This window comes from Procambarus clarkii, chromosome 74, assembly GCF_040958095.1.
Source record: "Procambarus clarkii isolate CNS0578487 chromosome 74, FALCON_Pclarkii_2.0, whole genome shotgun sequence".
NCBI classification, from domain to species: Eukaryota; Metazoa; Arthropoda; class Malacostraca; order Decapoda; family Cambaridae; genus Procambarus; species Procambarus clarkii.
The window spans coordinates 9753683-9776977 of NC_091223.1; the positions used below are offsets into that span (position 1 = coordinate 9753683).

The 23295-nt window shown below is 41.2% G+C and overlaps 1 protein-coding gene across 1 annotated transcript; it reads left to right on the plus strand.

The window, feature by feature from the left end:
• Positions 1–1978: 1978 nt before the first annotated feature.
• On the plus strand, positions 1979–23070 carry LOC138356798 (axoneme-associated protein mst101(2)-like). The gene is made up of 5 exons (XM_069313119.1): positions 1979–2059; positions 17888–19244; positions 21216–21464; positions 21846–21928; positions 23017–23070. Exons 1-5 carry the CDS (start codon positions 1979–1981, stop codon positions 23068–23070), a joined length of 1824 nt encoding a protein of 607 aa, XP_069169220.1.
• Positions 23071–23295: the final 225 nt, after the last annotated feature.

A 23295-nucleotide genomic window follows, 5' to 3' on the forward strand; every position in this document is an offset into this window, starting at 1 on the left:
ATCTGTGACAATGGCAGACAAAGCTACCATCGATGATCTGGACGATGTTCAGGCTTTTCTGAACAGAGTGGACTGTCTTGCCAGATTAAAGTATCTGAGCAAACCGGAACTTGTACTAGTGAGCGCCTACCTGGAGATCAAGATCCGTGCCAGTGATTCCCGTGTGGAGATCTTGTCCAAGGTACACCGGCACCTGAAGGCAGAAGAGAAACAGGAAGGCGAGACTCCTAGTATAAGGGAAGGTGAGGAAATAGCTTCCACGGAAAAGGAAGATAAGGGCAGTGACGTTGACAGTGATGCAGGTGAGCTTAATATCAGCTTCCTAACAGTCAAAATGCGTGCCCTAGAGATCAATCGCGAGATAGAGTGGAAGAAGTTAGAAGTAGAACGAGAATTAAAAGATAAAGAAGTGGAGATGAAAAATAAAGAAATGGAGATGAAAGAAAAGGAATTGGCGATGAGGCGTCTAGAATTAGAAGAGAAACGAGAGAGAGAAGCACGAGAAAGAGAAGAGAGACGAGAGAGAGAAGAACGAGAAAGAGAGAGAGAAGAACGAGAAAGAGAAAGGGAAGAGCGAGAGAGAGAAGAAAAAGAAAGACAGAGACAGCATGAACTAGAAGTATTACGATTAGGTGCTGGACAGAGACAAACTGGAGCAAGCGGTTTCGATCCGGTAAGGAATATCAAAATGGTCCCCAAATTCAACGAGAGAGAAGTTTCGAAGTTCTTCGCAGCCTTCGAGAAAGTCGCTGCCTCTTTGGAGTGGCCAAGGGAGAATTGGGCCATCATGATACAGTCAGTTTTGACTGGGAAGGCCCAAATCGCCTACTCTACGTTATCCCTTGACGACTCCGGCGATTACGATATGGTGAAGAAAGTGGTGCTCATGGCGTACCAATTGGTACCTGAGGCGTACAGGCAGAAGTTCCGAAACCTGAAGAAGACCTCAGAGCACACTTTCACCGAATTCGCCACCATCAAGGAGCGACTTTTTCAAGAATGGTGTGCCTCTCGGAAGGTGGAGACCAAGGAAGACCTCGAACAGCTGATTCTGCTCGAGGACTTCAAGGATTGTTTGTCTGGAGACCTGAAGACGTACCTAGAGGAACAGCAGGTAGAGACCTTGAGTGCGGCAGCCACCATGGCTGAAGAGTACATCCTGACTCATAGGCCGTCTGCTAAGTACGTCCCAAGGCATTACCAGCGCCGGTTTGACAGACCTCACGACGAAGAAGAAGAAAGACCCGTCCCACAAAGTGTTAAGAAGACTCCCCCAAGTAGCCCTCGAAGAACAAGTCCTAGTAGTCCGAAACACCGTAGTCCGAGGAGGAACATGGTGTGCTGGACTTGTGGGCAGAAGGGGCACATAGCTGCTAGGTGCCGAGGCAGAAGAGGTGGCAGCGCACGAAGGGAGGTGATGTTGATGAGCTGTGTTACACCACCAGCAGGAAGCCAGTCGACGACGACGCAGGAAGGACCAAGTTTGTTGGCCCCTCACACTTCAACCGGGTATGTAACGAGTGATCATACTGGTAGATCAATTGTAGTGCTCAGAGATAGTGGAGCAGCCCAGTCCCTGATCGTGAAGAGCTCGTTACCCGAGGGAGTAAGTGTGGAGGGGCGACAAAAGGTTGTCCTGGTTGGGTTTCCTAGGACGCGGTACATCGCCCCCTTAGTGCCAGTACATCTTGACTCGCCTTATTTCAGCGGCACATGCGAGTTGGCAGTAGTCGATACCCTCCCTGTGGCTGGGATTGACGTGGTACTAGCCAACGACTTGGTGACTGATTGGAGCACCAATCATCCCAAGATAGCGGACGAGTCTACCGGAGCAGCAAGGTCTGAAGTAACAGGCAATGGTAATGTCCAGGTAAAGACAGACCCGGATGTAACTATGTTTAATTTGTCCTCTCGCCTACAGATTGAGAACGTTCTAGCAGTGTCTCCTGATTCTCTCGACAAGGAACATGAGGTTACGATGGAAGAAGTACCTGAGCTTGAAGAGAGGCCTTGTGTGCAGACACCCACGGACACCAACGAGTCCAGAGCGAAGGCTGAGGTGTGCTTGCGGTATGGCAAGTTACAGCATGTAGTGAACCAGCCAGAGATTCCCCAGACGTCAGAGGTATGTGACGTGTGTTCAAAAGGTCTAGTGCCCTCTTTGGTCCAAGCCAGGCTAGTGGATGGTGCCGGCTATGGACATGACAAGCTCAGGAAACTTATCCCTCGACTTACCAAATGTTTCCTATCGGTATTTTGTTTTGTTCTCCTATGTGCTCTCTGTGTTCTCAGTAAGGATCAGTGGACGACCCGAAGGATGATGGCTCCCGTGAACATCGAGAAGAGGTCCCAGGGATTGGAGAGTTGTACTGCAAGTGTTGCAGTTGAAGAAGGGACCTGGGAGGTAATAGATGATACAGGAGGTACGACATGTGATAATGTGAGTGACTGTTTCCGACAGGTTGACACCCCCCGCGTGACTGCTGAGCCTCAATGCAGCGTTATGTGGAACGTTGGTCGACCTGACGGTGGCAGAGCGAATGCCACCTGCGACGTACGAACAGCCCCGTTGGGACTAGGTGTGGACCTAGTAGAGTATGCTGTAAGTACTGTTTTACTCGCGGTCGCTATCACTCTGAATTATCAGACCCCTGTATTCCAGGTTCCTGTCTCCCTGAAGGACCATCGGACTGGCACCAGAAATGCCGTCTGTGGTCAGCCATCATCGGTGCCACGACATAGGAAAGTGTCGAGTCACCCCAGATCGCGTCGAAACCAATCCGTACTCGAGAGATGTGAGATGACGCCCCTGCTTGACATCGCAGTGGAGACGTGGAAGATTACGTCAGGCAGATCATTGCCTTCTATCTGCAAGTTCCCGTTGTGCCGGAAATGGCTAGTAGAAAAGTGCTGTGGACAAGACAGCCTCATCACTCCAGTTCATAGTATAAGTAAGTCCATTTGGAGTTGTGTCGCCCTGCTAATTTGGTTTGTGTTTTTTATAGAACCCCAAACCAAATTCCTTTTGGTGGGGAGGTGTTACGAACCCGGATCCAGCGTCCGTGCCTGGAGCAGTGACAAACACGCCATCTGTGGGTCAGCTCCCGAAACCCCCGCCAAACGAACGACGACACCTAGTGAGGACAGCGTGTACTGGCCTCGAGGACCAGTTTCCAGTCTGGTTCAGCGCTCAACACCGCCGCTCCTGACCTCTGGTGAGGTGGTGCTCCGACGACAGCGCCATCTATGGAGTGGATATGTCGGGCGTTTGTATCTGAGCCTGTGAGTGTGGTGTATTAGTGTCCCGGTTATTAATGACGTGTCTGCTTACAGAGCCGACCTGGGACCACTGTGTTGAAGGTGGAGTCAGTCTACCCGAGGCAGCCAGTCTCCATACTGTCCAGTTTGCTGCAGCTGTTGTGACGTCGTCCCCCCGGAAGAACACTGTGGTGTGTTAAGCCTGCCAGTGGAGTGGCAGTGGAAGGATTTACCCGGGACCGACGGTTGGAGACGATAATCCACTGGGGTATCGAGGACAGGAGGGTGATTGGTGATATCACACGAGACTCCTGTCTAGGGCGTACCCCTTTTATCGTTCGTGGAGTGGCCGTGCCAGCCTTGGTGGCTCAGTACCTGCCAGCAGACCTGCTGGACGTGTGGTTGACGGCCTCCACGACGGTGCCCCCAGTGGACCTGTGTTGTGGCTGACCTGTGGCCAGGGTAGACTCGGCGTTCTCAGAGGACACGTCTTGAGGCCACGAAGAAAGCACCGCGGACTCAGCACCTAGCTTCGAGGATCCATAGTCTCCAGCAGAAGACTACAGTGTTGATCCCCTTTGTAAAGTGTTAATACCCCTCCCCCTTGTGTACTCTTTTATTATATATATTAAACGGTGAAGGTGAACATTATATTATATTAAGTTCTTAGCTTTCTTTCCCTACTCCCTTTAAGTTACTTGCGTCACGGATCGCATCCCTTGAAAGCCTCTACTGGCTTGGGGTCGGATATATATCTTCCTCTAACGACATCAGAGTAAGAACCCCGTTGCGTCCCGAGAGGGCCGTAACATATATATATATATATATATATATATATATATATATATATATATATATATATATATATATATATATAACTATTCAGTTGCATATTGTCCTGGGGACCATTCAGGCTTGTTCGCATATATATATATATATATATATATGTCGTACCTAGTAGCCAGAACGCACTTTTCAGCCTACTATGCAAGGCCCGATTTGCCTAATAAGCCAAGTTTTCATGAATTAATGTTTTTTCGACTACCTAACCAATCTAACCTAACCTGACCTAACTTTTTCGGCTACCTAACCTAACCTAACCTATAAAGATAGGTTAGGTTAGGTTAGGTAGGGTTGGTTAGGTTCGGTCATATATCTACGTTAATTTTAACTCCAATAAAATAAAATTTACCTCATACATAATGAAATGGGTAGCTTTATCATTTCATAAGAAAAAATTAGAGAAAATATATTAATTCATGAAAACTTGGCTTATTAGGCAAATCGGGCCTTGCATAGTAGGCTGAGAAGTACGTTCTGGCTACTAGGTACGACATATATATATATATATATATATATATATATATATATATATATATATATATATATATATATATATATATATATATATATTTATATATATATAAATACCCGCCATTACACCCTCCCCTGTTCCCTCGTCAGTACAACCATTCCCCAATTCCGTACAACCATATATATATATATATATATATATATATATATATATATATATATATATATATATATATTTATATATATATATATATGTATATATATATGTCGTACCTAGTAGCCAGAACTCACTTTTTGGCCTACTATTCAAGGCCCGATTTGCCTAATAAGCCAAGTTTTCCTGAATTAATATATTTTTTCTAATTTTTTTCTTATGAAATGATAAAGCTACCCATTTCATTATGTATGAGGTCATTTTTTTTTATTGGAGTTAAAATTAACGTAGATATATGACCGAACCTAACCAACCCTACCTAACCTAACCTACCCTATCTTTATAGGTTAGGTTTGGTTAGGTAGCCGAAAAAGTTAGGTTAGGTTAGGTTAGGTAGGTTAGGTAGTCGAAAAACAATTAATTCATGAAAACTTGGCTTATTAGGCAAATCGGGCCTTGCATAGTAGGCTGAGAAGTGCGTTCTGGCTATTAGGTACGACATATATATATATATATATATATATATATATATATATATATATATATATGTCGTACCTAATAGCCAGAACGCACTTCTCAGCCAACTATGCATGGCCCGATTTGCCTAATAAGTCAAGTTTTCATGAATTAATGTTTTTTCGACGACCTAACCTACCTAACCTAACCTAACCTAACTTTTTCTGCTACCTAACCTAACCTAACCGATAGAGATAGGTTAGGTTAGGTTAGGTAGGGTTGGTTAGGTTCGGTCATATATCTACGTTAATTTTAACTCCAATAAAAAAAATTGACCTCATACATAATGAAATGGGTAGCTTTATCATTTCATAAGACAAAAACTAGAAAAAATATATTAATTCAGGAAAACTTGGCTTATTAGGCAAATCGGGCCATGCATAGTTGGCTGAGAAGTGCGTTCTGGCTATTAGGTACGACATATATATATATATATATATATATATATATATATATATATATATATATATATATATATATATATATATATATATATATATATATATATATATATATATGGTTGTACGGAAGTGGGGAATGGTTGTACTGACGAGGGAACAGGGGAGGGTGTAATGGCGGGTAGGACGAGAGGAAGGAGAAGTTGGGGATGGTGGGGACGAGGGGACAGGTGAATGGAGAATGGTAGAAAGGAAAAGGGAACCAGGGAGTGGGGGATGATGGGAAGAATGAGGGGCCAAGGGAGGAGAAATGGTAGGGAGGACAAGGGGACAGAGAAGTGGGAGATGGTGGAGTGGGGACTGGTTAGGAGTTCGAGGGGATGGTGGAATGGGGGATAGTGGGGAGGACAAAGGGACGGTGGAGGGGGGGGGGGTAATGGTAGGGAGGACGAGGGGATGGAGAAATGGGGAATGGTTGGAAGGACGAGGGGATAGGGAAGTAAGGAATGCTTGGGAAGACAAGGGGACGTCGGAGGGGTGAATAGTGAGGAGAACTGGGAGACAGGGGAAAGTTGTTGTGGCTGTGGCTGGGTACAGCTAGTATATAAGTATATAATGTAAATATTCGTTTGTTCAAAATCACAAATCTCCAAAAGTTCTTCACAGATTGCTTTGAAATTTTGACACAATGTTCCATTCGAATATGCGCACGTTTTTATTTGCCTACTATATAGATGCCACACCTGTGACAGGTAAAAACATGCATTTTTGAAAAACAGTGCCATCTGTTGGACATAAACTCAACACACGATATACAAAATATTTTACGATTCCATTTCAAAGTTTCCTTCTGCGTTGTTAAATTTAATTTCAATTGATTTCGATTTATTTTCATTTTGATTTAATTATTTTGTGTAACATTGCCGTGGAATTGAGTTGTGTTGTTTACCATACTGTTCATATAGCGAATATAGATGACTTTTTTTAACTTTTTCATTTCGTTTTTTTAACTGTTCTTATTTTTCAGTGCAATTGGCGTAGGATTGAGCTGAGTCGATTGGTCTGCCTTTGAATTGAAATATTTATTTAGTATTTTTTGTTTTGTTTTTTGGCTTTGGGTTTGAAAGCAATAAAATGGACAATGTGTTTATATAACGGCTGCAAATGTGCAACAAAATAGCCATGAACCCACCGGCTACAACGTTAACTGTCTTTTTCACATTTTATCAAAATAACGCGTTTGCAAAAACACTGCTGTATTCGTGTGCTTTAGTGCACAGCTGCCTACGTATTACACACACACATGGAATGCGAGAAGAAAATCATTTGAACGACGCAAACGAGAAGAACGATTCGCCAAACTTCCTGGCACATTCAAACAAAATACGAGAGGCAGACTACACCGTGCATCCCAATCATGATGAATGCTTCTCTTCGCATGCTGTTGGTAAATGTGCCCGGTCTAACGTCTTTCCTGCAATTGAGATTTGTCAACGGTGTTACACATACCACTTTCCGAAATGCATGGCAAGCTCTGAATTTATTGGAGAACGACCGACACTGGGATGTGTGCATTAATGACTCGAGTGTGTACTCACCTATTTATGCTTACGAGGGCTGAGCTCTGGCTCATTGGTCCCGCCTCGCAATTGTCAGTCAACTAGTGTACAGGTTCCTGAGCCTATTGGGCTCTATCATATCTACACATGCAACTGTGAATGGAGTCTGCCTCCACCCCATCACTGCCTAATGCATTCTATTTGTTAACCACTCTGACACTAAAAAAAAATCTTTCTAATATCTCTGACATTTGGGAACTCAATTTCCACCTATGCCCCCTAGTGCGTGTGCTTCTTGTGTTAAATAGTCTGTCTTTATCTACCTTGTCAATTCCTCTGAAAATCTTGTACGTGGTGATCATGTTTCCCCTAACTCTTCTATCTTCCAGCGACGTGAGGTTTAATTCCCGTAGTCTTTTCTCGTAGGTCATTCCTTTCAGACCGGGTACTAGTCTGGTGGCAAACCTTTGAACCTTTTCCAGTTTAGTCTTATTCTTGACCAGATATGGACTCCATGCTGGGGCTGTATACTCAACGGTTGGTCTGACATATATGGTATACAGAGTTCTGAAAGATTCCTTACACAAGTTTCTAAATGCCGTTCTTAGGTTGGCCAACCTGGCATATGCTGCTGATGTTATCCTCTTGATATGGGCTTCAGGGGACAGGTCTGGCATGATATCATCCGCCAAGTCTTCAAGAATTTCATCTCCCAAATGATACCTTCTAACTGGCCTCCTGCTCCCTACACTTATCTTTATTACTTTACATTTGCTTGAGTTAAAATATAACAACCATTTGTTCGACATTCCTTCAGTTTGTCTAGGTCTTCTTGAAGCCTCAAGCAGTCCTCCTCTGTCTTAATCCTTCTCATAAGTTTGGCATCGTCAGCAAACATTGAGAGGAATGAGTTTATACCCTCCGGGAGATCGTTTACGTATATCAGAAACAGAATACGACCGAATATAGAGCCCCGTGGGACTCCACTAGTGACTTCACGCATATCTGAGGTCTCACCCCTCACTGTAACTCTCTGCTTCCTATTGCTTAGATATTCCCTTAACCACTAGAGCACTTTACCAGTTACTCCTGCCTGTCTCTCCAGCTTATCTACCAGCCTCTTATGGGGGACTGTGTCAAAGGCTTTCCGACAGTCCAAAAAAAATGCTGTCCGCCCGGCCTTCTCTTTCTTGCTTAATCTTTGTCACCTGGTCGTGGAATTCTATTAAGCCTGTAAGGCAAGATTTACCCTCCCTGAACCCATGTTGAAGGGTTGTTACGATGTCCCTTCTCTCCTGATTTGTTACTAGGTATTTTCTCACGATCTTCTCCATCACCTTGCTTGGTATACAAGTTAAGGACACTGGCCTGTAGTTCAGTGCCTCTTGTCTGTCACCCTTTTTGTTTATTGGGACCACATTAGCCGTCTTGTGTGTACTCACCTAGTTATACTCACCTAGTTGTGTTTGCGGGGGTTGAGCTCTGGCTCTTTGGTCCCGCCTCTCAACCGTCAATCAACAGGTGTACAGATTCCTGAGCCTATTGGGCTCTATCATATCTACACTTGAAACTGTGTATGGAGTCAGCCTCCACCACATCACTTCCTAATGCATTTCATTTGTCAACCACTCTGACACTAAAATGTTCTTTCTAATATCTCTGTGGCTCATTTGGGCACTCAGTTTCCACCTGTGTCCCCTTGTGCGTGTGCCCCTTGTGTAAATAGCCTGTGTGTGTGTGTGTGTGTGTGTGTATTCACCTAGTTGTGTTTGCGGGGGTTGAGCTTTGCTCTTTCGGCCCGCCCCTCAACTGTCAATCAACTGTTTACTAACTACTTTTTTTTCCACACCACACACACACACACACACACACACCAGGAAGCAGCCCGTGACAGCTGACTAACTCCCAGGAACCTATTTACTGCTAGGTAACAGGGGCTTTCAGGGTGAAAGAAACTTTGCCCATTTGTTTCTGCCTGGTGCGGGAATTGAACCCGCGCCACAGAAGTCCTGCGCTATCCACCAGGCTACCAGGCACCTGGTAGTGTGTGTGTGTGTGTAAATAATAACCACACAAATGTCACTGATAGGTAAATGCTGAGACGCTACTGTACTTTTCTTTTCCATCCTTGAATTCTCATTCTTCAAGATGAGTGTTGTCCGGGTGAGGTGGTGTTCATCTCACTCTATGTCCCCAAAATCAACTCCCATCTACCTTTTGTTGTCATATAGTTATTTGTTACTTATTTGAATTAGTATTTTGTGTGGTGGGATGATGGGGACGCCACGCGTGTGTGTGAGGCAAATTGTTGTTGTTCGATATTGGCAAAACCAATTAATTTTTTGTTTTTGCTCTTTTTTTTATTATATGGTCCTTTTTTATCATTTTTGTTTGTATTTTAAACTTGTAATATATGAGTCATCTCTATATAGATATAGCTATATTAAAATAAAACACAGAATACCTAAGAAATATATTTGGGTAAATAAATGCCAAAACTGTCAGTTCAGTAGTTGTACACTCCATGTACACATTTGTTTCACTCATAGAGATTTTTATGCTTCGGCAACAAGCCTACGTCACAACTGGTTACACCTGTGCAACTCTGGTATAAAGCCTCGGTCCTAAATTGCGTATCAGAGTTTTTTTTTGCGTTCGGCAGTGGAGGTTGTTGGACCGAGCTCTGAACCACAGACAAGACAAGACCCGGGAAACTCTGTCAGCCCCAGCAATACGCCACCAGCATGAAGGCTCTGATTTTTGCTGGCTTGGTCTTCTGCATTTTACTTCTGTTACAGGTATGGACGAAGGTTCTTAGGGACATTATAAGCGTTCTTTATCTCTGGCATGGTGGGGTCCTTATCTCTGGCATGTGGGGTCTCGTCTAACCACTCCTCAAGCCTTGTAGGAAAATCTTTTGGGGGGACCCAAAAACTTGTTCCACCGGCAGATTAGGGTAGGGGAGGCTAGTTCTGCTGCATTACTAGCTCCTTTACTATGCAGGCTGGGTCTCCTGTTTAAAACCTGCTCAGACCAGGTGGTCCTTGAGATATTTATTTCTCTTCCAAGCGATCATAGGAGGATCTCCAGGGAAGTTCAACCAGGATGGGATGCTCTTCGTACGTCCCTTTCATCCAGGACAACACTCTGGTCATTTTTTGCTTCAGATGTGTTGCTAAGCCTGGAAAAACCAAGTCAGGAGGATCTATCTCATATCGTTTGGTTTTGGAGTCGGAGGATCGAGGAGTTGCGCTCGGGTTTATGTTGTCGGCTTAGACTGGGCTTTATGTAGTGTCTTGTCTGAATAGCCCCTAACACTGAACATCTCCCAGAGATCCCGTAGCTGGGGCTGCAATATTTCATCCGTGCTATTTATTCTCTTTAGGTGGAGGCCTAGAGAATATGACAGGGAAATCTTCGGACCTGCTGGGTGGCTGGAGTCAAACTTCAAATATATATGGAGGTTTGTGTGTATGTAGTACGCTTTCGTTTGGAAAGAACCTAACTTTTTCGGCTACCTAACCTAACCTAACCTATAAAGATACGTTAGGTTAGGTTAGGTAGGGTTGGTTAGGTTCGGTCATATATCTACATTAATTTTAACTCCAATAAAATAAAATTGACCTCATACATAATGAAATAGGTAGCATTATCATTTCATAAAAAAAAATTAGAGAAAATATATTAATTCAGGAAAACTTGGCTTATTAGGCAAATCGGGCCTTGCATAGTAGGCTGAGAAGTGCGTTCTGGCTACTAGGTACGACATATATATATATATATATATATATATATATATATATATATATATATATATATATATATATATATATATATATATATGTCGTACCTAGTAGCCAGAACGCACTTCTCAGTCTACTATGCAAGGCCCGATTTGCCTAATAAGCCAAGTTTTCATGAAATATTTGTTTTTCGGCAACCTAACCTACCTAACCTAACCTAACCTAACTTTTTAGGCTACCTAACCTAACCTAACCAATAAAGATATGTTAGGTTAGGTTAGGTAGGGTTGGTTAGGTTCGGTCATATATCTACGTTAATTTTAACTCCAATAAATTTTTTTTTACCTCATACATAATGAAATGGGTAGCTTTTTCATTTCAAAAGAAAAAAATTAGAGAAAATATATTAATTCAGGAAAACTTGGCTTATTAGGCAAATCAGGCCCTGCATAGTAGGCCGAAAAGTGCGTTCTGGCTACTAGGTACGACATATATATATATAGGCTGAGAAGTGAGTTCTGGCTAAGGAAGCAAACATAGGAATGTGCCTCAATGTCAACAGTGACTGCCCAGACAGGTACAAGAGGAGTGTCGTTAACGCTTATGTCGACCGTGCTCTCAGCCACAGCTCAGAATGGAAGCAAGCCGATGAAGAACTCTGTAGGGTAAGGCAGGTCCTAGTCAACAACGACTTCTCCAAATGGTTTCGTTGAAGACATCATAAGAAGGAAGGTGAAGCGCCATGCAACCTCTGAAGAGACAACTAACACAACACCTATACCCCCTATTAGACTATTTTACAGGAGCTTCTTTTCCACAGCTCATAAAACGGAGGAAAAGGTCCTGAAAGGCATTGTTAATAGAAACGTTATCCCAACAGGCAAAAATCAGAAGATACAATTGACGATTTACTATAAAACCAAGAAAACGGCCAATCTACTCATGAGAAACTCTCCAGACACAAAGCAGAACGCTTTAAAAGAGCCCAATGTCGTCTATGCCTTCAAATGCCCACTTGGGGACTGTAAGCTTCAAAGAATTCAGTATATAGGCAAGACAACAACGTCTCTTTCCAAGCGATTAACGATGCATAAGCAACAGGGCTCCATTAAGGAACAAATAATCTCTTCCCACAACCAGACCATCACCAGAGAAGTCTTAACAAAAAACACGGAAATCATCAATAGATACAGCGATAGCAGGCGGCTTGATATCTGCGAGGCACTACACATTAAGAAGTTGACACCAGCAATCAACAGCCAATTAATACACAACTATATTCTACCCACTTCAAGACTCCGCACCAATATAGAAGCATCAAGAAATTTGGGCCAATAGGCCCTTTGCAGTTACTTCCATTCTTCCCTTTAACTTACAAAATATTACACCCATTGTTTCGTGTTCTGTCTTGTGTTGAAAGTTTGTTTTCACCTCATCCAAAACTGTTGTAACATATCACCTCACCCAAATGCAGGTATAAAATCAAAGCTGTTTAAACTCTGTTTAGTGTTTGCAAGTTATAGTTGTGTGTGTGTAAACTAAAGTCTTTGAAAATGTAATAAGTTATTACGAAACGCGTTCAAGTGTCGCGTCAGACTAGAAATAAAAATGAATTTTGGAGAATTGATTTTTCGATTACCATCAACAGTGAAAAGAAATATAAGAAAGATTGAGAAAATTCGTGTTAGAATTATTAATCTTACTTTTTCGGTCATATTTAATAATATATGTCTACAGGAAAGACTGTTACTAAAATATATATATATATATATATATATATATATATATATATATATATATATATATATATATATATATATATATATATATATATATATATATATTTATATATATATATTTATATATATATATATATATATATATATATATATATATATATATATATATATATATATATATATATATATTTATATATATATATATATATATATATATATATATATATATATATATATATATATATATATATTTATATATATATATATATATATATATATATATATATATATATATATATATATATATATATGCAACAATGATCACAAAAACACTGATCCAAGTATGCAGAATAACCACATATGAAAAATAGAAAATGCTTAACGCGTTTTCGGCTAATTCGCCTTCATCAGAGCAAAGTAGAATGATTCTACTTTGCTCTGATGAAGGCGAATTAGCCGAAAACGCGTTAAGCATTTTCTATTTTTCATATGTGGTTATTCTGCATATATATATATATATATATATATATATATATATATATATATATATATATATTAAATATGACCGAAAAAGTGTGAATAATAATTCTAACGCGAATTTTCTCAATATTTCTTACGTTTCTTTTCACTGTCGATGGTAATTGAAAAATCAATTCTCCAAAATTCATTTTTATTTCAAGTCTGACGCGACACTTGAACACGTTTCGTAATAACTTATTACATTTTCAAAGACTTTATTTTACACACACACAACTATAACCTGCAAACACTAAACAGAGTCCTACAATGCTATAATATAAACAGCTTTCATTTTATATACCTGCATTTGGGTGAGGTGATATGTTACAACAGTTTTGGATGAGGTAAAAACACAAAACAGAACACGAAACAATGGGTATAATATTGGGAAAGTTTAAAGGGAAGAATGGAAGTAACTGCAAAGGACCTATTGGCCAATATTTCTTGATGCTTCTATATTGGAGCGGAGTCTTGAAGTAGGTAGAATATAGTTGTGCATTAATTGGCTGTTGATTACTGGTGTTGACTTTTTGATGTGTAGTGCCTCGCAGATATCAAGCCGCCTGCTATCGCTGTATCTATTGATGATTTCTGTGTTTTTTGTTAAGACTTCTCTAGTGATGGTCTGGTTGTGAGAAGAGATTATATGTTCCTTAATGGAGCCCTGTTGCTTACGCATCGTTAATCGCCTGGAAAGAGATGTTGTTGTCTTGCCTATATACTGAGTTCTTTGAGGCTTAGTCCCCAAGTGGACATTTGAGATGGGGTCGCCATGGGTTCTCCCCTAGGTGTCATGTTTGCGAGCTTCTACATGGGAACCATCGAACAAAAGGTCCTTGTCGACATGAACTTCAAACCGGCCATATACTGCAGGTATGTTGACGACATTTTTACACAAGTACCTGATGTTAGATATCTGCAGGAGCTGAAGGAGGCATTTGAGCGGAATTATGTGTTGCGTTTCACTTACAAGATGGAGAAGGATGGGAAGCTGCCCTTTCTAGATGTAACAGTCATGGAAAGGAGCGGAGATTTCCACACTGCAGTCTACACTAAGGAAACAAACATCGGAATGTGCCTCAATGCCAACAGTAACTGCCTAGACAGGTACAAGAGGAGTATTGTTAACGCTTATGTCGACCGTGCTCTCAGCCACAGCTCAGGATGGAAGCAAGTCGATGAAGAACTCTGTAGGGTAAGGGAGGTCCTAGTCAACAACGGCTTCTCCAATGGTTTCGTTGAAGACATCATAAGAAGGAAGGTGAAAAGCAATGCAACCTCTGAAGAGACAACTAACACATCACCTGTACCCCCAATTAGACTAACACAACACCTGTACCCCCTTTGCAGTTACTTCCATTCTATACCCATTGCACCGTGTTCCATCTTGTGTTGAAAGTATGGTCTGTGTTGTGTTGAAAGTTTTGTTCACCTCATCCAAAACTGTTGTAACATATCACCTCACCCAAATGCGAGTATATAAGACGAAAGCTGTTTAAATGATAGCATAGTAAAACTCTCTTTAGTGTTTGCAGGTTATAGTTGTGTGTGTGTAAACTAAAGTCTTTGAAAATGTAATAAGTTATTACGAAACGCGTTCAAGTGTCGCATCAGACTGGAAATAAATCTGAATTTTGGAGAATTCATTTTTCAATTACCATCGACAGTAAAAAGAAACATAAGAAATATTTAGAAAATTCGTGTTAAAATTATTAATCTTACTTTTTCGGTCATATTTAATAACATATGTTTACATGAAAGACTGCTACCAATATATATATATATATATATATATATATATATATATATATATATATATATATATATATATATTTATATATATATATATATGCAAACAAGCCTGAATGGTCCCCAGGACTATATACAACTGAAAACTCACACCCCAGAAGTGACTCGAACCCATACTCCCACAACTGGTATGTACAGGGACGCCTTAATCCGCTTGACCATCACGACCGGACAAAAGGAAGTGATAGCCGAGGCTATATGAACCACTTCCCCGCCGGCACTCGGATGGTAATCTTGGGCATAGCATTTTATCAAATCACCTCATTCTTTGGGGCACACGTGAGGAACACAAATGCAAACAAGCCTGAATGGTCCCCAGGACTATATACAACTGAAAACTCACACCCCAGAAGTGACTCGAACCCATACTCCCACAACTGGTATGTACAGGGACCATTCAGGCTTGTTTGCATTTGTGTTCCTCACGTGTGCCCCAAAGAATGAGGTGATTTGATAAAATGCTATGCCCAAGATTACCATCCGAGTGCCGGCGGGGAAGTGGTTCATATAGCCTCGGCTATCACTTCCTTTTGTCCGGTCGTGATGGTCAAGCGGATTAAGGCGTCCCTGTACATACCAGTTGTGGGAGTATGGGTTCGAGTCACTTCTGGGGTGTGAGTTTTCAGTTGTATATAGTCCTGGGGACCATTCAGGCTTGTTTGCATTTGTGTTCCTCACGTGTGCCCCAAAGAATGAGGTGATTTGATAAAATGCTATGCCCAAGATTACCATCCGAGTGCCGGCGGGGAAGTGGTTCATATAGCCTCGGCTATCACTTCCTTTTGTCCGGTCGTGATGGTCAAGCGGATTAAGGCGTCCCTGTACATACCAGTTGTGGGAGTATGGGTTCGAGTCACTTCTGGGGTGTGAGTTTTCAGTTGTATATAGTCCTGGGGACCATTCAGGCTTGTTTGCATTTGTGTTCCTCACGTGTGCCCCAAAGAATGAGGTGATTTGATAAAATGCTATGCCCAAGATTACCATCCGAGTGCCGGCGGGGAAGTGGTTCATATAGCCTCGGCTATCACTTCCTTTTGTCCGGTCGTGATGGTCAAGCGGATTAAGGCGTCCCTGTACATACCAGTTGTGGGAGTATGGGTTCGAGTCACTTCTGGGGTGTGAGTTTTCAGTTGTATATAGTCCTGGGGACCATTCAGGCTTGTTTGCATTTGTGTTCCTCACGTGTGCCCCAAAGAATGAGGTGATTTGATAAAATGCTATGCCCAAGATTACCATCCGAGTGCCGGCGGGGAAGTGGTTCATATAGCCTCGGCTATCACTTCCTTTTGTCCGGTCGTGATGGTCAAGCGGATTAAGGCGTCCCTGTACATACCAGTTGTGGGAGTATGGGTTCGAGTCACTTCTGGGGTGTGAGTTTTCAGTTGTATATAGTCCTGGGGACCATTCAGGCTTGTTTGCATTTGTGTTCCTCACGTGTGCCCCAAAGAATGAGGTGATTTGATAAAATGCTATGCCCAAGATTACCATCCGAGTGCCGGCGGGGAAGTGGTTCATATAGCCTCGGCTATCACTTCCTTTTGTCCGGTCGTGATGGTCAAGCGGATTAAGGCGTCCCTGTACATACCAGTTGTGGGAGTATGGGTTCGAGTCACTTCTGGGGTGTGAGTTTTCAGTTATATATATATATATATATGTATATATATATGTATATATATATATATATTTATATATATATATATAAGTATATATATATATATGTATATATATATGTATATATATATGTATATATATAAAAGAAGAAAAAAGATATAGAGTGCAGGTATGCTAGCGCTGCTCCTAGGCACCTGACCAGAGGTCCCACATTAGCACACAATTCATTTATATATAGACAATCGACAAGTGCTGAGTGGACTGGGCCTGACGGCTGAGTGGACAGCGCTCGACATTCGTAGTTCTACGGTTCCGGGTTTGATCTCCGGCGGAGACCGAAACAAATGGGCAGAGTTTTTTACAACCTGATGCGCCTGTTCACCTAGCAGTAAATAGTTACCTGGGAGAGAGACAGCTGCTATGGGCTGCTTCCTGAGGATGTGTAACAAAATGGAGGTTTGGTCGAGGACTGGGCCGCGTGGACGCTAAGCCCCGAAATCATCTCAAAATAACCTCAAGAAGATAGCGAGGCACTGGTTCGTTGCCTCTCACGTGATGACCAACAATAATTATCAGTAGCCTAGTCTCAAGAATCAATTCTCTTCAGTATAATATTATTTCAAATATAGTAACTAATAAACAATATATTAAATCATTCACCACGTACTTAGTTTAGGGGTAATAACCCTTACGATATAACCGGTGCTCTGGAAGAATCATTTAGTGACTCATTCATTATCATTAATATGAAGTCAAAATAATAACATATGAAACCGTCACAACCATCTTGGTCATTGTACATACCGGGAGCTCCAGTCAACTTTCTTCTAGTCGACTCAATCCTCCATCTGCGGAGCTGAGTATAAATATTTATTTTGCACGCCCATAATAGTCACGAGCGCTGTCGGGTATTGGGGTTAAAAAGTCAGACAACTTGCCAGTACTTTTATATAGTCTGAGGTCGAGTTGTTATAGTACTGGACACGCCAAGGGGCAGGGAGGTCAAGGCTCACTGGGTTCAAATCCTTCAGGGGTCAAGAGTTTTTCATTTTCAACAAGTCTTTCTTATAGATAATTGTTATTCAGTAAGACTGAAACGGTTAAATAAATATAAAATACCTATGATTATGATACAAATATTTATAATTTATGTACAGTAAAAAAAAACTTAGTTTTAGTAACATTATAAATTTAATAGATTATATAATATATGCAATTTTTGTAAATTACATAAATTTTCATTCGCTAAATTGCATTTTTTTCACAGGATAATGTACACGGAAATAAAAATATACAAGATCAAGAGGAGAGGAATCCAGACCTACGTGGCTTGGGTGGCAAGGATGCGGACACTGTTGTCAGTGTTGGAAAGAGTGACCACGTTAGAGCTCAAGAAGGAACTGACCGCGTCAAGATTCAGAAAGGGGCTGGCCGCGCCCGGGATAAAAGAGGAGCAGATCGCTTCAAGACTCTGAAAAAAGTTGGCCGTGACAAGACTCTGAAAAAAGTTGGCCGCGTCAAGACTAAGAAAAGAACTGGCCGTGTCAAGACTCAGAAAGTAACTGGCCGTGTCAAGACTCAGAAAGTAACTGGCCGTGCCAAGACTCAGAAAGTAACTGGCCGTGTCAAGACTAAGAAAGGATCTGGTCGAGTTAAAACTTCGAAAGTAGTTGGCCGCGTTAAGACTCCGAAAGTAGCTGGCAACGTCAAGACTAAGAAAGGAAGTGGCCGCGTCAAGACTAAGAAAGGAACTGGTCGTGTCAAGACTAAGAAAGGAACTGGTCGCGTCAAGACTAAGAAAGGAACTGGTCGCGTCAAGACTAAGAAAGGAACTGGTCGCGTCAAGACTAAGAAAGGAAGTGGCCGCGTCAAGACTAAGCAAGGAACTGGCCGTGTTAAGACTCAGAAAGTAGATGGCCGCCTCAAGAAAGTAAGAGTTCACACCGCCAAGAACGACATCAAGGGACAGAAAGCCATCGATGTGGGAAAACGGAAGAAGAATTCTAGGAAGAACATAAATCAGTTGAAAAACCAGCAACACAAGAATGACAACCATCAGCAGAGAAAAGGAAACAAAGCAAAATCCAAAGGAAATCAAAATAAGTCACCAACAGCCAATGATGTAAAGCATAAAAAAATGGCTAAAAAGATAAAAAACAACAGGCAAAAAGGCAATAGAAACGAAAAAACGAAAAAGAAGACGCTAATCCACGCTGCCCTTAAGCATAAGAATGTTCGCACAAAAAACAATAAAACGCAAGGCAAAAAGACTGGAAAGCCGATAATGCAACAGAGAAACAAACTCAAGAAACATAAGAATGTAAAGGAACGAAAAAACAAAACCAAAATCAACAAGGAAAACGATTCCAACAAAGGTCAACAGGAAAAGGGTAAAAAAGGTAACAAAGCAGCAGTCAAGTCTGCTGGGAAGACGGCAGAACAGTCCGCTGGTGGCAGAGTTAATCCTTATTCGGGGGAGAACAGTGGTTTAGGTCCCAAGAGAAAGTGCAAGCATCAGAAAAAATGCATCAAGGCCGGTGGAAAGTGCCAGAAGAAAAACACGTGCAAGACCCAAGTTGCCGCTGGCAAGTGCAAAGGAGCGTCTTGCGAGTGTTGCCTCTCATGTAAGTTTAGTTTAGTTCATTTATTATGCACCCCATCCTGTGTGTGGTAGAGGAAAAGGTTACACAGGTGCCTAATGGGCTCACGAACTTGACTCCCTAATATTCCTTTAACTAAGTAATTAACACGATTGATGAGCTGGATATTAAAGCTTGTTAACAATTTTGGTTAGTTTAGATTGATTAGCAAGAGGGTTAGTCTCATAACAAGTGTGTGTTGTGCACTTAATACAGTTTTAATTGCCTTTAATATGTGATAAAGGTACGAGGGTTGTGCTTTAAAGGTTGTGCTTTACATTAGCTAAAGTTGCGTTACTGCATAGTCATGAGATAAGCAGGTAACAGTCTTGCCGGCAGAGCAAGCCTATACACCGTGTGTGCACTATATGAAATTGGTAAGCTCGAGATACCTAGCCTGGCTTTGGGGTAAATATGTCTTCTCTGAACAATATTTGAAAATTTATTAAACGTTAGTAATTGAGTTACCTTCATATTTTTGGATTTTTCACATCCAGTTACATAGTGATGGCGGGTATGTGATTTGTTCTGTTGACAGTTAACAATTGGGCATATTGACTTCAATAAGTTAAGAAATGAGAAAAGCAGTTGGAGCCATGAGAGTGATTCGAACCTATAACGTAGGTTCTCCCAAGTCCACACCTTAACCACTAAACTACAATACGCTCTAAGTATTGTAACCTGAGATAACTGAATCCACAAGGGGTCTTGAGGCCTCGAGCTGATGATCAATGTTTCACACATACCTGCCTGCACTCTGGTGTGGTATAAGAGTTCTCCCCCAACGCACACTTCAAATGCATAAAATAATCACAGTAACGTGAATGAGATTCATCATGTTAATGTAATTTCTTTGTGCATAAGTTAAGCAAACTTCCAGAGGTATTTGTAGCAGGGTCTAAGCATAGCAGTAGTAACGTCTAGAGGTTTTCCGACGTTACGAGATGATCCGAAGATTTGTCGCTCTTTCTACATAGCAGTATGAATATAGATGATATAGCTAGTGTACATTTCACTGTTATTCTGGCTAAAAAAAAATTACCAGAAGTTCTCGGCATACTGCCGACCTCAGGCAACTCACAGGCAACGTGTTATTTTGGTTTTGTAATTTCGTAAAAGTATTCACATTTTTGTGGGATAGGCCTTTTTTTTTGGACAATTTCATATTGGCAGAGAATATGTTTTTGTGCAAGAAGGTATTTCTCAGTTGGAAGGGGTGTATTTTTAGTAGTGGGTAATTTCTCACAGTGACGGGCTATATCTTAGCTGCGGAAATGCTTTGCACTCTTCCTGTGTCCTGTCTCCAACGGTGCTTAAGGTTCATGATTAATTAAACACTTACAAGTTCACTAACAAGATCTGTACCTCTTACCTCGATCATGACAACTTCATCAGTTTTTATTAAATTGTTTACGAGATCTAAATGTTATTATTGTTACTGATGACCTCTTAGTGCTTCGGAGCTCGTGATTGTATATTATTATTAAATTTACATCTTAGTGCTTGATGAATCCTGCCCAGTTCTCTTAATCTCTCTTCGCAAGTGGCTCATTTCAACTTTGTTAACGGGGGTTTAGCGAAGCGAACTCTCCATACTGGTTCTCTATACTCCAGGACTCATATACTGTACGTGTGTGTGTGTACTCGCCTACATACGCTTACACTATCAAATACGTCTATTCCATCATATATACTTGCCGATCTTAAGTTAATGATCTTACTGACACTCTATGACTAAGTTATGTATTGTATCCATATATATCTCCTCATTATGTAGCTATTCACCTGAACATTGCGTTTATATATATCTGAATTTCCATTTGAATCTTATCTCTGTAACTTGTGTTTGTGTGTCTAGCTTTCCCAGCTGTGGTACATTTGAAAGAATCCAGGTATTGATTGGAATCTTCACGTTATTCTTTCAGATTTAAAAGTAATTATATCTCCTTTAAACAGCTTGCGCATTGAGCCATAAAAAGAAGTGCCAGAAATACAAGGGCGTGTGTAAGAAGAAGTGCGGGACGAAGGAGCGCCAGATAGCCAAGGGCTGCACCAAGAAGAAGTGTGTCTGCTGTGCCAAGGCTTGCAAGCCCACGGACCACTGTAAGACTAACGGAGGCTTCTGTGTGGACAAGAAGAAGTCCTGTACAGGACGGGTCGACAAGGATGGCTGCAAGGGAACCAAATGTCTCTGTTGTTATCCAGGTAATACCTACATTACTACCTGTATACAATATATTCGAACTTGTCTTTTCATATACATGTATGTTCAAGAGATTTACGTTGTGACTCAACTTGTTGGTGAGTTTGGAATTAATGAAGCTGTAACTGGTTAAACATTCACTGCAGTATTTGCCGGATATTTTTTTCCTTTTTTTTCTTCCAAAATATTCCGAATAGCTGTATGAAACACTTGGGTCTCCAAAGGTTTCGATTTCGAAGAATACACAAGTGACCAGCAGAAAGCTTTCGTAAAACAAACATCATAAGCCTTGTCATAACGCGTACTAACAGTTACATGTGCATGTAATTACATATTACAATATTCAAAATATAATTTTACGAGTTAGTGTATTCAATTCGCAGACGAGAAGCTTAAGGTTCAAGTCCTTGTGGAAAGACCCTCGCTACCAAGCTTCGCCACAAATTTTGACTGGGTTTCAGAAATCGTAAGGGAGGGTTGTGTAGCTCATGACACCTTGTGTGGTTTACGACACCTTTACTCGACACTGTGTGTTTTACGACACCTTCACTCAACACCATCGGTAGTACAAGACACCTTCACTAGACTTATTGTCTATTTCAAACTTGTTTTATTGAAGACAATAACACGTAAACCCACACGTCAAGACAAATCATTTTGTCTTAAAAAATACAAATGGAACATTATTAGAGCATGTGAGATGTATGGAAGGAATGATGGGTAATAACCAATGGAAGAAATTCAGTCTTGTACATAATTCGTGCAAGGAGCGGAACGTCTCACCAAGAGTTAGTTTAGCTCATTTATTATGCACCCCATACCCTTCTTGTGTGCGGAAGTGAAAAGGGTTACTGGGGCACATAATGGGCTCAGGGACTGAACCCCATAATTCATTTAGCTAAGCAAGTTACAATTTTGATGAGCTAGTTACACAATTCAATATAAGTCGTCACATCAACAATGGGTTCGAGATCGACTACAAGTAGTGTCTAAATTAAGCAACTGACATATGTGGAGAGCTAGTGTCACAACTGATATGTTTGTCCTTCACTCCCCCCCCCCCATCCAGTGGGCAGCGGTGGATAGGTTACAATCACTTAGTTACTAAATACAGTTAACAAACTGGGGATATTTGGCTAGAATTTCCTGTAGCAGATCATTTTGAAAGAAATATTTATACATCGTTGGAACATTGGTTATAGAATTGTCTCTGAATTCACGTATTTTTTCGCACCCCATCACATAGTGACGGAGGGTGTGCGAATAATTTTGTTGACACAGTTTACATTTGGTCAGGTCTACATCAGCAGATAAGGAGAATTTCCAGAGATACTTGTAACCGAGTCTAAGCCGAGCAGTAGTAATATCTAGATTTCTGCTGATTTTATTGAATGAACCATAGATGTGTGGCTCCTCTTACATGATAGTATGATGATATATGGAATTACTGGTGTCGATTTCACTTTGCCTCAGATCTACAAAATTTTGTTTAAATTTACTCAATTTCTCAATTTCAATTGAGTATTTACTCAATACTCAATTTCTCCTTTAAAGGCAGATTCTTTGGCTAACTCACCAGCTCTATCATACATTCGGAAGCCAACATGAGATGGAGTCCACATAAAATGGACTCTCTTACCATCATAAATAATTTTGTTTTATTTGTGTCTAGCTTCGGACACTAGCATGTTACAGTTATGTCTTAAAGAGTTGAGAGCAATTATTGATAACAAAGAGTCACTTATAATTAATATATCAAGTTTGGAGACTTTTACACATTTCAGTGCAAGAAGCAAGGCAAATAGTTCGATCTGAAGGATAGAGGACCAGTTG

Bases quoted from the DNA above. Each gene is read 5' to 3' on its own strand.
- LOC138356798 (XM_069313119.1), top strand. From the start codon at position 1,979: ATGGAAGAAGTACCTGAGCTTGAAGAGAGGCCTTGTGTGCAGACACCC. The intron at 2,060-17,887 runs GTGTGCTTGCGG...TTTTTTTCACAG, and splicing joins AGTCCAGAGCGAAGGCTGAG to GATAATGTACACGGAAATAA. The intron at 19,245-21,215 runs GTAAGTTTAGTT...TCCTTTAAACAG, and splicing joins TTGCGAGTGTTGCCTCTCAT to CTTGCGCATTGAGCCATAAA.